The sequence below is a fragment of the Brassica napus genome, chromosome C4 (assembly GCF_020379485.1).
Source record: "Brassica napus cultivar Da-Ae chromosome C4, Da-Ae, whole genome shotgun sequence".
NCBI classification, from domain to species: domain Eukaryota; kingdom Viridiplantae; phylum Streptophyta; class Magnoliopsida; order Brassicales; family Brassicaceae; genus Brassica; species Brassica napus.
The window spans coordinates 50,261,639-50,274,902 of NC_063447.1; the positions used below are offsets into that span (position 1 = coordinate 50,261,639).

A 13,264-nucleotide genomic window follows, 5' to 3' on the forward strand; every position below is an offset into this window, starting at 1 on the left:
GATCCGGTGGTTCTGTCCGGGAGAGAGCTTCGAACGGCACCGGAGAAAACAAACACGGCGGCAGATCTGGTGGTTCGTGCGGAGTGAGAGCTTGCGCAAGAGACGACGAACACGGTTGCGGAGAGAGAGCTTCGAACGGCACCGGAGAAGGCAGAGACGGCGGCGGATCTGGAGGAGGGCGGGGTCGCAACGGAGGAGACGAGGGCCGGAGTGACGAAAGACGGGACACCATCACTATCAGAGCCATGGGAGAGCTGTTTCAGAGTGTTGGAGGCTGGAGAACTGGATTGAATCTGAAAAGGAAATCCATGGAGGAGGCCACTTATTCATTAATACATCTAAATAGTCAATTTCGGTGCATTAAAAACATAGATATCATAAAATAGGTGATCAGTCAAGTTTAAGTATTACGAACAACTATAATGAAGAACCAGATTGATATTCTCCTAATCTAACAAATCAATTTCGAAAAGCCATATGTTCTTTCAGATAACCCTAAGCCTAACTAATTCACTACTCAAACATGGAAACAAAAACACATGAAGCTGATAAATAGTGCATTATAACAAGAAAATTTTACATTCAGACATACTTTTACACTTTCCATTTACACTCAGACATACTTCTACCATGTGGAGTACTTTATCTCATAAAAATGTCTCTTATACCTTCCAACTAAAACAATTAAAAACACAAGTTAACTAAATTATTTTTCATTTTACTTTTATTACGCTTTAAAACTCAGATCTAAAAACATAATTTATTTTCTACTTCTTTTTTTAACCGAAAATCACTTTACTCTTTTACAAACCTTAATCTGATAAAGTTTCTTCCTTTTCATTCGATTATACACTTGCGACGAATTGCAATTGTTGAAACAGAGACGGAAGTGGTAACGGAGATGGTGGAGAATCATCTTATGGTGGTGGAGGTCATGGTTACTGAAATAGAACTGACGAAAGTGATAACACAAGGTAAAGATGTGTATGGAGGTGTTGCTCAAGGTGGAGACGGTCACGGAGGAGGTGGTTTTATGGTGATGGTGTTTATGGAATGAGTGAAAAAAGAAGACCCAGAAATGGAAGTAGACCATAAACCATAAGGTGTGGAGGAGGTGGCGATAGAGGAAGTGGCGGCGGAGAAGCTTATGAAAATGGTTATGAAAGTGGTGGTCACACCTTTTTTGATTAACCACAATACCTCTAACTATGTCCACATCACTACTTCTCTTGACCACACCTAACCTGCATACAAAATTATGTCTTCAACCATTAATTTCTTGACCACACCTTATCCAGAATAAAGTGTGTGTTCGAACACAAGTAAAAAGAAAGACATAACACTTAATAACCTCAGCCTTCAGATTTTTCTTTCTTATCTTTAATCCAACGGTTGTTATAAAAGTCCACCATTCAATAAAGTTACCATTTAATTGCAACAAGAGAAGTCTAACTAGTGTGTTTACCTTTTATAAATTTGGTCGCTATTATCATTGTTCACAGAGGTATGATGAGAATCTCAACTCAACACAGAAGGCCAAAAGTACACCACCAGCATAAAATGCCTTAAAGTGTTATATATCCAACCCAAAGTATGTTTACATGTAATGCTTTCTTATAACAATGTAAATTAAATACATAGGTTCAAAAATCTTTTCTAGAATAGAATACGAAATTGTCTCTATATATGATGTTATAAATATCCAAAGCTATGAAAACATATGTAAAGAAAAGTGTAGCCTAACAACGGCTGAAAAAAAAAGGTCAAGATCACATAAGGATCAAATTTTAGGCAAAACCAGATCGAAAATAAGAAAAATGTTCAGTAAAACGCACATGAGATTTAATCTAATCGTTGGATCGACCTTCATCCACTTGTATGAAAAAGATAACTAAATTTTCTATTTCATGTCCAAATATGATCTCAATCTGCCAGTGGGAAATCTTCTACGCATTGCTAAACATCTAACACATCTACATAATTATGCATTTTTATTTAGTTATTTGCACTCAGATTGTTTCCCTTGTTTTCACATTGACCTAAACCTTAAAACGATTCGATAAAAGACTAAAAAAATTATGAACATGTTGTGAAACTAGAGAATATAATCTGTATGTTTCTGTATTATTCATAAACATAAGGAGCCATTTATATATAGGGAGTTACACCGTCATAGAATAATGAAAAGACTAGAAAAGGAAATACAAATATGAAAATAGTACAAATCATAATCTAAGCAGGAAAAAGAAAATCAAAGGTCTCTTGCCGTCTCTCTCTCTCTCTAACGGTATGGGCCGGTTATGGACCGGGCCGGTTATGGACATTCACAATATGATTTATAACACTTCCCCTTGGATGTCATAACCATACATAGTTTGTAATACGCTTTGGATGTTGCCTCATTAAAACCTTACCAGGAAAACCCAGTGGGACAAAACCATGGTGAATGAAAAAGAGTGCAACACGTATTACTCCCCATGTTCTATACCTCACTGAAGGTCTTTCAGTCGACGCATCCCAATCTGATGCGTGAGCTTTCTGAACGTGCAAGTTGGAAGCGACTTGGTGAATAGATCAGCTGAGTTGTCACTTGAACGCACTTGGACTACTTGGACCTTGCCGGCTTTCTGTAGCTCGTGTGTGAAGAAGAACTTAGGCAATATGTGCTTCGTCCTGTCTCCTTTGATGTAGCCGTCCTTAAGCTGAGCAATGCATGCTGCATTGTCCTCATACATCACGGTTGGTGCGTCCTTGCCTTCGGACATCCCACATTCAACTCGAACATGTTGGGTCATGGACCTCAACCAAACACACTCGCGGCTGGCCTCATGTATTGCCAAGATCTCCGAATGGTTTGAAGATGTGGCCGCGATCGTCTGCTTCATGGAACGCCATGATATGGCCGTTCCACCATGTGTGAACACATAGCCTGTCTGTGATCGAGCATTGTGTGGATCCGAAAGATAACCTGGATCAGCAAAGCCAACTAACCCTTCTTTGTTATGGTTAGTATAAAATAAACCCAAGTTTTTCGTTCCTTGCAGGTAACGAAGAATATGTTTAATCCCGTCCCAGTGCCTTTGGGTTGGACAAGAGCTAAATCTAGACAATAGATTCACGGCAAAACATATACCTGGTCGTGTGTGACTAGCCAGATGCATCAAAGCTTTTGTGGCACTGAGATATGGCACTTCGGGACCAAGGACATCTTCATCGTCCATCTTAGGACGGAATGGATCAGTGTCCAGGCCGAGAGACCTCACAACGATGGGGATAGATAAGAGGTGAGACTCGGCCATGTTAAATCTCTTGAGTATTTTTTCTGTATATGCCATTTGATGCACAAGGATTCCATCTCTTGTGTACTCAAGTTGTAATCCCAAACAGAATTTCGTTTTTCCTAGATCTTTCATCTCGAATTCTTTCTTAAGATATTCAACTGTTTGGGAGATTTCTCCAGATGTTCCTAGGATATTCAGATCATCAACATACACTGCTATGATCACAAAGCCCTGGCCGAATTTCTTTATGAAGATACAAGGACTGATCGGATCATTCTTATATCCTTCTTTCACTAGATACTCACTTAGCCTATTGTACCGCATTCGGTCTGATTGTTTCAATCCATAAAGTGACTTGTTCAACTTTATACAATGTTCGCAAGAACTCGATTTGTTTTTCAATTTAATACCCTCTGGTACTTTCATATATATCTCATTATCCAGTGGCCCATATAAGTATGCAGTTACAACATCCATTAACCGCAAGTCTAATTTTTCTCTTATAGCCAGACTTATCAGGAATCTTAAAGTAGTAGCATCCACCACAGGGGAGTATGTCTCCTCATAATCTATTCCTGGTCTTTGTGAGAATCCTTGTGCAACAAGCCGTGCTTTATATCTCACTACTTCACAATGTTCATTTCTTTTCCTCACAAAGACCCATTTGTATCCAACTGGTTTAACATCATATGGTGTTCGAATTATAGGACCGAAAACACCTCTTTTCTTTAAAGAATTTAACTCCCCGTTTATAGCTTCTTTCCATTTGATCCAATCTGATCGTTGAGTGCACTCATAAATAGACGTGGGTTCATGATCCTCGTTTAAATCCATAAGTTCAAGTGCTACCTTGTATGCAAATATATCATCAATGTCGACATTCTTTCTGTTCCATTGTATCTCAGACAAGACATAGTTTATTGAGATCTCATTATTATCAGTACCTTCAGTACCTTGAATCTTGGCGTCCCAAGAATCAGTATTAGATACATCAGGGATGGCCGCATCTAAGCATTCATGATCGGCCGCGATCGCTATTAGGGTTTTGGGATCGGCCGCGGCTAAGTCCTGGGATTTAGGAACTGCCGCGGTCGCGTCTAGGGTTTTAACAACCTCGGTTTCAATCTCTGCACCTTTCTTAGTTTTCCGAGGGTTCTTATCTTTGGAACCTATTGGTCTACCACGTTTCAAACGTTGTCTAGATTCTGTAGCAACTTGATTGTGTCCCTCTTGAACATCAATTCTTATTGGTGCATTAGCAGCTGGTATATATGACTTAGTCACTCTTTTTGGGTCAGCAAAAGAATCTGGCAATTGATTAGCTAGCTTTTGTAAATGTATAATCGTTTGGACTTCTAAATCACACTCTTGAGTCCGAGGATCTTGTCAAGATAAGGATGTTTGATTCCATGTAATTTTTTTTACCAGCTTATTATTATCTCCCCCTAATGTTGGATGTTCGGATTCATCGAAATGACAATCCGCATACCTGGCCTTAAATAAATCACCTGTAGTTGGCTCAAGGTACTTAATAATCGTGGGAGAATCATATCCAACATATATCTCCATCCTACTTTGAAGTCCCATCTTTGTTCTCTGTGTTGGTGCAATTGGCACATAGACGGCACAGCCAAATGTTTTAAGATGAGATATGTCTGGCTCATGACCCGTAAGCAATTATAATGGGGAATATCTATGTTCACTAGACGGTCTTATACGAATCAGTTCGGCCGCGTGCAAGACCGCGTGTCCCCAAACTGTGGCCGGAAGCTTAGACCTCATAAGCAATGGTCTAGCTATTAGCTGAATTCGTTTTATGAATGGTTCGGCCAAGCCGTTCTGTGTATGTACACGTGCTGATAACGTGTTGTGAAACTAGAGAATAGAATCTATATGTTTATGTATTATTCATAAACATAAAGAGCCCTTTATATATAGGGAGTTACACCGTCATAGAATAATGGAAAGACTAGAAAAAGAAAATACAAATATGGAAATAGTACAAATCATAATCTAAGAAGGAAAAGGAAAACCAAAGGTGACCAACTCTTTCTCTAGCCGTCTCTCTCTCTAACGGTATGGAACGGTTATGGACTTGACCGGTTATTGACATCCACAATATGATTTATAGCAGAACACACATTTTTATTTGACAGAAGGCTCAAAACAAATGTTAGAAGCCGATAAAAACACAGTTGATTTCAGGGAAAAAAAACTATTTTGCGATCTTCACGCAAATATGATTTCTATTTTTAGAATAATTCTCTAGTCTTGTTGATGTGATGTTTGTCTGCCCATTTATAATTTACATCAAGATTTTTATTTGGATAAGGGCATTTGCAACATTTTCTAATTATGACTAAATCATTTTTATTAAAATATTTCAATTTGGGTCAGCCAACTAATTTTAAAATTCTGATTAATTTTTCAATATTATTAATATAGTTGTTTATCTGAATGTTTCTCATTTTTACCAGTAAACGAACATTAGTTCTATTTTTCTAGCGGATGGTTCGTCTTAATAAACAAATATTAACATGCTCAAAAAATCTAATACATCAACTTTTTTAAATACTAAGGAACTATGTATTTAGATGGATAAATCTCTTAAAATACTTTAAAACAAAATTTTATGACTAAAATAGCTCATATATACATTTAATTTAAACAAATATTTTTAAACTATTTTGTTTAAATTTATTATTTTAAATTTTATACAGTAAATCTTAAATTCTAGACCCTAAACCCTAATCCTCAAACTCTAAAACTTACCCCAAAAACTAAATCTTAATTCTAAACTAATTAACTCAAAAGGGTGTATGTATTTTTAAACTCTTTAATTAATGCTATTTTGGTCATTTTTTCCTTGTATTTTATTTTTGTGAACAAAACTTTCTATTTTGATTCTTATAGTTTATTTCATTAAAAATTAAGTATTATTTAAACTGTATGTAGGTTCTTAACTGTCGTTTGTTCTTTGATTTTTCTAATCATTATTCTTCTGATTTCAGATTCTTCAAATACGATATTTTCGGATACGACAGTAGCCAACATAACTAAATCAATTGAAGAGTAACAAAAAAAAAAAAACTAAATCAATTTAAGGACATTAGGTTTCTTTGAGCAATGATCGATCCTCGCCCAAACAAGTAGTTAAACAAAGTTTCTTGATATATGGTTCTTCTCACCTTTTGGAACAGAAATTAAGAACCGGAAACTGTGTTTTCCCAAACCAACTCCAAGACAAAAGACTCACCCATCTTTACGTCGTTAACCTCACAGAAACCTTTTCAATTTCTTCCTAAACTCATTGTTCTTCTTTCATTCTTATTCATCAGTAGTACCGTCGACCATTTTATACCGAACCTGTCCCTCATCATTATCTTCCCTGCGTTGTTGATTCCATTCCCTTTCGTGAACTCCAACGGAAGATTCTGTAGATTCCATATATAGAGACATATTCAATATAAGTGAAAATAGAAAAAAAGAAACAGTCTTGTTGTGGAACTTACCAGTCTACAAGTAGGAACAGGGATGTTAATAGGGGTAATTACCCATGGGTTTACCCTAACCCACTAATAACGGATTGAGTTTTTACCCATCTAAGATTAATTGGGTCAACCATGAGTATTAATTTTAAAACTCATATTTATGTTGGGTAAATACAAAAGGGTAATGGTGTACCCATGAGTTTTCAATTATATATATAAATTTTCACCATTTTAATTAAATTATATAAAATTTGCAAAAAGTTTTTTTTTTCGTCAGAACCAAAAAATATTTTTTTCCACCAAAACTGCAAAATAAATTTTCTCACAGAAACCAAAAACGAGTTTTCCCGCCGAAACCAAATAATCGAGTTTTTCCGCCAAAACCGAAAAACTCTCGTCAAAATAAAACGAGTTTTCCCGCCAAAATGAAAAACCGAGTTTTCCCGTCAAAATAAATACGAGTTTTCCCGCCGAAACCGAAAAACCGAGTTTTCCCGCCAAAAACGAAAACCCGAGTTTTCCCGCCAAAAACAAAAACCCGAGTTTTCCCGCCAAAAACGAAAACCCGAGTTTTCCCGCCAAAACCGCAAAACCGAGTTTTTCTGCCAAAACCGCTAAACTGAATTTTCTAGCAAAAACCGTAAAACCGAGTTTTTCCGCCAAAAATTCGCAAAAAGATTGTTCCCGCCAAAATTGAAAACAGGTTTCCCGCCAAAATCTAACAAATTTTTCTGCCAAAACCGTAAAAACAAGTTTTTCCGCCAAAACCGCAAAAACGAGTTTTCCCGCTAAAACCATAAAGATTATTTTTCCCGCAAACCTAAAAAATCGAGTTTTCCAACCAAAACCACAAAAAAAAATTTACCGACCAAAAACCGCAAAAAGAAAATTTTCCGCTAAAACCACAAAAACAACTTAACAAGTTTTCTTGTTAAAACCATAAATGATTTTTTCTGTCAAAACTATGTTTACTGCTAAAACCGCAAAATGAGTTTTCCGGTTAAAATTGCAAAATATCTTTTTCTCCGAAAAAGCGAGTTTTTCCGCCAAAATCGTAAACGAGTTTTTGCGCTAAAACAAGTTTTCTATAAAATTGCAAAATCTTGTATATATATTAAAGCTCACATTAATGATATTAATATTTTACATGATCTTCAGAGTAAATAAGATAATACTTTGGGTACCCACGGATAAACTTATACTATAATGGGTTATTTTCTTGGTTTGGATTTCAACCTTGATGTTTCTGGGTTTTTGGAGGTTGGGTATAAACTGGGTTGGGTTATTTGTGGGTTATTGGTTCTCAGTTCAGATCTCGGGTTTCATACTTCTGGCCCATAAAGGAAACTGAGTGCTATGTGCTGTAGGAGTAGCGGTTAATGTCACAAATCGGTTTTGGCTTGTTGTGATATTTTCTTCTTTGATGGTAGCTTTTGAACGTGTTCTTATCTTGATAGCTTCTTTGCTTTGACTTGTGTCATTACGGTTAGTTTCTACGCCAAGAAACTCTTTTTCGGTAGCTTCTAAACCTTGCCTTGTGTCGCACTCATCGCTAGGCTCTACATAGTGGAAAAAAACATCTTCGGTTATTTGATTTTTCTTTCTTGAAGCAGCTGGATCAATAGCTCTTAAACCTTACCAACTTTATGCAGATATTCACTGTTCAAGGGGAGCAGATGGATCACAGGCGTTTCTTCATTTTGCACCAATTTGAATTTGAACATGTCTTCGGGTTTCTTCTTGTTAGCAACACAGAAACTTCTCCAGCCTCTGTTCATGTAAAACCTGTTGGAACTCGTTTTTGACAAAGTGGTGCGTACCATTTTTCCGATGGATTTTTCGACGGAGACGTCTGTCGGAAAGACCGGAATTTGGGCACGATGTAATCGTCACCGTGAACACTATGAAATAGTGTATTTGTTGGTCAAAATCGAAGTTGTTTTGAATAAGAAATGGAAGTGTAAAGTGAGTGTTTTACAAAGCTTGTAAAATTTTGAATTTGGCTAAATATGAAATTAGCAAATGTCTCACTTTATATATTTAGGGTTAAATTAAAATTTGTTAGTTGGACATTATGTCTAATAACTTATTTTATGATTATCTTATATTTATTTAAATATAAAAGATTTTAAACCCATTAAAAAGATTATTGTTATTTAACTTAGTCAAACTTACAATATATTTTTCTTGAATGCATGTTATCAAAATAGTTACAAAGAATCAATTTCTCTTTATGACATTTGACGTGATTCAATGCTCCATTTATGGCTTACGTTGGACCTGTTTTGTTGATTACAAAAGGGAGCTTAACTCATTTTTTTAGACACATCCAAGACAAACAAAACCACTTTTTCCTATTTTATTTTTTTTTGTGTCTGAGAGTATAACATAGAAATAGGTTCGACAGGCTTTGGTTCTCAAGTACTGTGAGACTGAAGATATTGGCAGTTGTATCCTGGGATTCTTAAACGTATCAAACCGGCACACTGCGGGCGTTTAAAGGATTAAGGAAAGAGATTTAATCTCGACTCTTCTTCAACCTAGTTCTTTTCCAACTACGGTATTATATTGTTGTATTTTTTTTTATTCATGTTATTTTGTAAACTTTTTGCTTTACATATCAAATTTGCCTATCTAGTAAATTTGGTGCCTACAAAACCGGCCTCTACATGACTCGTATGTCAAACCTATCTTCCATGATTCTCCCTCTTCATTCATTAAAACAATCTCAAATCTCTTCAGCAGACCATTTGACATTGCAAACGTTTTAGGGAGATACTGCAGTTAAGAACAGTCTTCATGAATATGAATGAAACAGTTCTCACTCGAATCAAATATTACTATATATAAGTAAGGAGTAATAGTGGAAGGATTATAACCACTATGTCGCGCTTTAGATTTGAAGCCGTGACGGTGGTCATAAAGAAAGATTGGTCTGTTGAAGGGTCTGTTTCTGCCTTTGGACTCTTCTTCTTTCTTGAGACCTTCTCTGTATTACAAAGATTCTATGTCGGTAGATTTAAGTAATCTCGGGGTCATGATTCTAAATGTGGTAATAATATATCTAATACAAAACTTAAGATTTACCCTTTTTGTCCTCTTCTTCATCGCTATATCCTCCATATTGAATTTCACTGCAACTTGGTCCTAGAGCTGTGACATGGAACACTAACTCTCCTTCGTGTCTGAAAATGACAGTGTCACCAAGTCGGAGATCATGTCCGACAGCGAAATCTTCCCAGCCGTCAGAGAGTCTTTGGCCGTCAATTTCTACTCTCCAGGTCGTCTCTGATGCGTCTGATCTCAGCTTAGCCGTTTTACGTTTGTTATTTCTCTCTAAGTGCTTCAAAAAGAACGCAACAGGAATGTCCTGAAAACATCATGCACAAGATTTAAAAACAGAACCAACTTGATCAGAGCGACAGAAGAAGAAACAGAGAGTATACGAGGTGGTTGGTGAAACCGGGAAGAAGAGGTTGGAAGAAATGTGGGTTGATCGGAGAATGAAGAGGTGAATTCGCCATACTCGAACACAATTATTGAAGCTGTTTTTTTTTCTTCTTCTCGGAACGAATATGTTTGTGTTTGTAGACGGATGCAGAGAACAACAATAACAAAATGCCAAGAAAACACTTCTTTCATCTCAGATTTTCCAAACAGTAATTATTTTTGAAATTTTTTTATTTTTTTTTCAACAACATTCATCATGTGAATTACTGCAACAACTTATTCGTTCAAATAAACCAAAAAGCTGTATTGGGACCAACCAAAAACACTCATGAATGGGAGATATTCATCAAATAAACCCAACTGGACAAAGGCTAATGAAAGATTCGGCACCCTATGAACCCCCCAATAATCATTCTCTAAGAGCAAGTCCATCCATTAGAACCTCTAAGGGGCTCTTATGATTAAATTAGTAGTTAATAAAGTGATTTGAGAAGTTAAGAACTTTTGTTAGTGCAAATAATTTTTTCCTCCTCCAATGGGAGAACCTCATAGGGATTCTTAATTTTTTTTTTTTAAGTAGAATGATTTAAAATAAAAGCATACATAATTTTTTTTTAATAAAAATGACATAAAAGCATATCAAAAACACATAAAGTTAATAATTTCTTAATTTTTTTTAAGTAGAATGATTTAAAATAAAAGCATACATAATTTTTTTAATAAAAATGACATAAAAGCATATTAAAAATACATAGAGTTAATAATAAGAACATTTGTTTTGTTAAAAAAAAAAACACAAAACTGGTAACTGAAACTCTTGCTAGCCGCTTTGCAATGAATGACTAGAGTAAAGCCTTCGGGTAAGAAAAAAAAAACACTTTGATAGGCTAAGCTTGGACCGGGAGATGTGGCCAGTGGTGAGAGGATAGAGAAACAACAAAGGATAGAGCAACATTCAGATGAAAATAGCATATTGGAAACCATTTTAATTTGTTTTATCAAGTCACTGGAATGTAAATGACAAACGAATAAACCCCATTCAAATACAAATACAAAGAGACAATCTTGCTCTGTTCTCAAGATAAATCATTGATTAAATAGTGTATAGTATCTGAGATTCTTCTTCAGGCGTAGTTCAACCTGAATATATCGTTGAATACGTAAAAACTTCCTTGTGGCATCGACATCAAGTGAAACATCAGCATCACACAAAAAGAAGATTGTTTTATATAGCTGTCTTAAAACAACAAGATCAAAGATAACAAACATACAAGATCAAAAGACACCAAAAACCAAACAAAAAGTCTCTGATGTGAATCAGGAATCATAGTTCTAATAGGCAATGACAGATAAAAGATCTTGAACTAAGGAAACTTGACAATAACTCAAATGTCTGAAACAAGCACATGTCAAACAGATCTATCCCATGCTAATACCCACGCTTACAGATCTATCAACCACTTTAAACCCTGACCATCTAACTATTCAAACCCTACCATCTAACGCTTCAAACTGAACAGCAAGAACGAAGAAACAAAGTGAATCATTAAACTTACAGGAGGAGTGTAACCAGGAAGAACTTGAGAGTGTGCAACCAAGAAGTCTCCGGTTTCAACAGGACAAGTTGTCTCAGAGCAAAGGTCATGAGTCTCAGAGTGAATGTGCCATCCAAAGTATGTAACTTCAATCACCAACTTCCCACCCGTAATCCCACGCCCTTTTATTTAAAAGAAAAAACACATATCATAAATGAATTGTTCATACTCCTTGAGAATCTAGTAAGAGCCTACAACCCTCAAAAGCAGTAATCACATTGTCTCTCTCTATCATAAGTTCATAACTAACACATTCATCATCATCACAAAGGAAACATCTTTCATTGGTATCAATGTAAAGTAAAAAAAGAAGCAACATGTGTTGGCAGAGATGGTAAAGGTAGCTGGCTCGCCTCGAGCTATAGGATTAGGCGCTATATTAACCTCTTTCACTTTTACTCCGTACTCTGCATTCTTCTCTGCAATTCAAGAAGAAAAAAACCGAAACTTTGACACTATGAAACGATCAATTACAAGATGCAGGCATCACAAGAAGAAAGAGTAAAAAAGCTAAAAAGAAGGGACGGAGGAGTGTTAAACGTACCACAATATTGGACATCAGTGGTGGAAGCTCGAACAATAGGAGAAGAGAGACGAGGAGACGAGATTACAGAGTCAAAGCTAATCTCAAAGAGAGAGACGTGAGAGATGCAAGACTCGTCACAACTTCACCCTCCCAGACTTGAAGTGGGGAGTTCAGCGAAATCTAATCTCACGGCGGTGCTGACAATTGGAATCGAAGATTGGAGACGGAATGGTGGAGATCAGAGGAAGGGATCGAAGAGTATATGGAGAGAAGATGAAGGAATCGACCAATACAAAGAGGACATGTATGGGGTGCTTAGAGCACCATTATCCCTAAAACCTATTTAAGGGTTTCTAAAATTTTTTTTATTTTTATTTTATTTTCTTTGTCTGATTAAAAAAAATTAAAAATTAAAAGCGCACAAATCGCGTGCCGCCACGTGTCGGTGGGGCCCGCGAATAGTGTAAAAAACCCACCACAAGGGGGTCCTTATTTCATGACTTTGGGGACTGGTTTTTATGGTTTGGTGGGGCCACACATTGCTTTTTTGAAAGAAACCCCTTTTAGAAACCCCAATAATGGTGCTCTTAGTGATTCCAAAACCTCTTAGTTAGACACCGGTTCTCTTGTTTTTTTTTCTTTTTTCATTTATTTTTTTGGTTTTTTTTAAGAACCCCTTTAAAGTGTCTAATGGAGGTGGTCTTAACAATGAGATCCTTAACAAAAAATAATTAAATATTTGAATGGGTTTCACAAAAAATTAAGGATCGGTGATAGACAGCACAAAATAAGAACCGATTTTGGAGGGGTTTTTACACTGTTCGCGGGTCCTACCGACACGTGGTGACCCGCGATTGGTTCGCTTTATAATTTTTTTTTTTCAAACAAAAAAAAACAAAAAAAGTTTCCTAAAAAAACTTG

General features: G+C 36.2%; 1 protein-coding gene across 1 annotated transcript; it reads right to left on the reverse strand.

Annotated features, from left to right (window-relative positions):
- Positions 1–9,319: 9,319 nt before the first annotated feature.
- Positions 9,320–12,647, reverse strand: LOC106448610 (B3 domain-containing protein REM10-like). Its single transcript, XM_048755981.1, has 7 exons — positions 12,637–12,647; positions 12,362–12,483; positions 12,135–12,236; positions 11,779–11,939; positions 9,860–10,142; positions 9,652–9,761; positions 9,320–9,550 (listed from the first exon to the last, which is right to left on the reverse strand). Exons 1-7 carry the CDS (start codon positions 12,645–12,647, stop codon positions 9,407–9,409), a joined length of 933 nt encoding a protein of 310 aa, XP_048611938.1. The 3' UTR covers positions 9,320–9,406.
- Between the last annotated feature and the right edge of the window lie 617 nt (positions 12,648–13,264).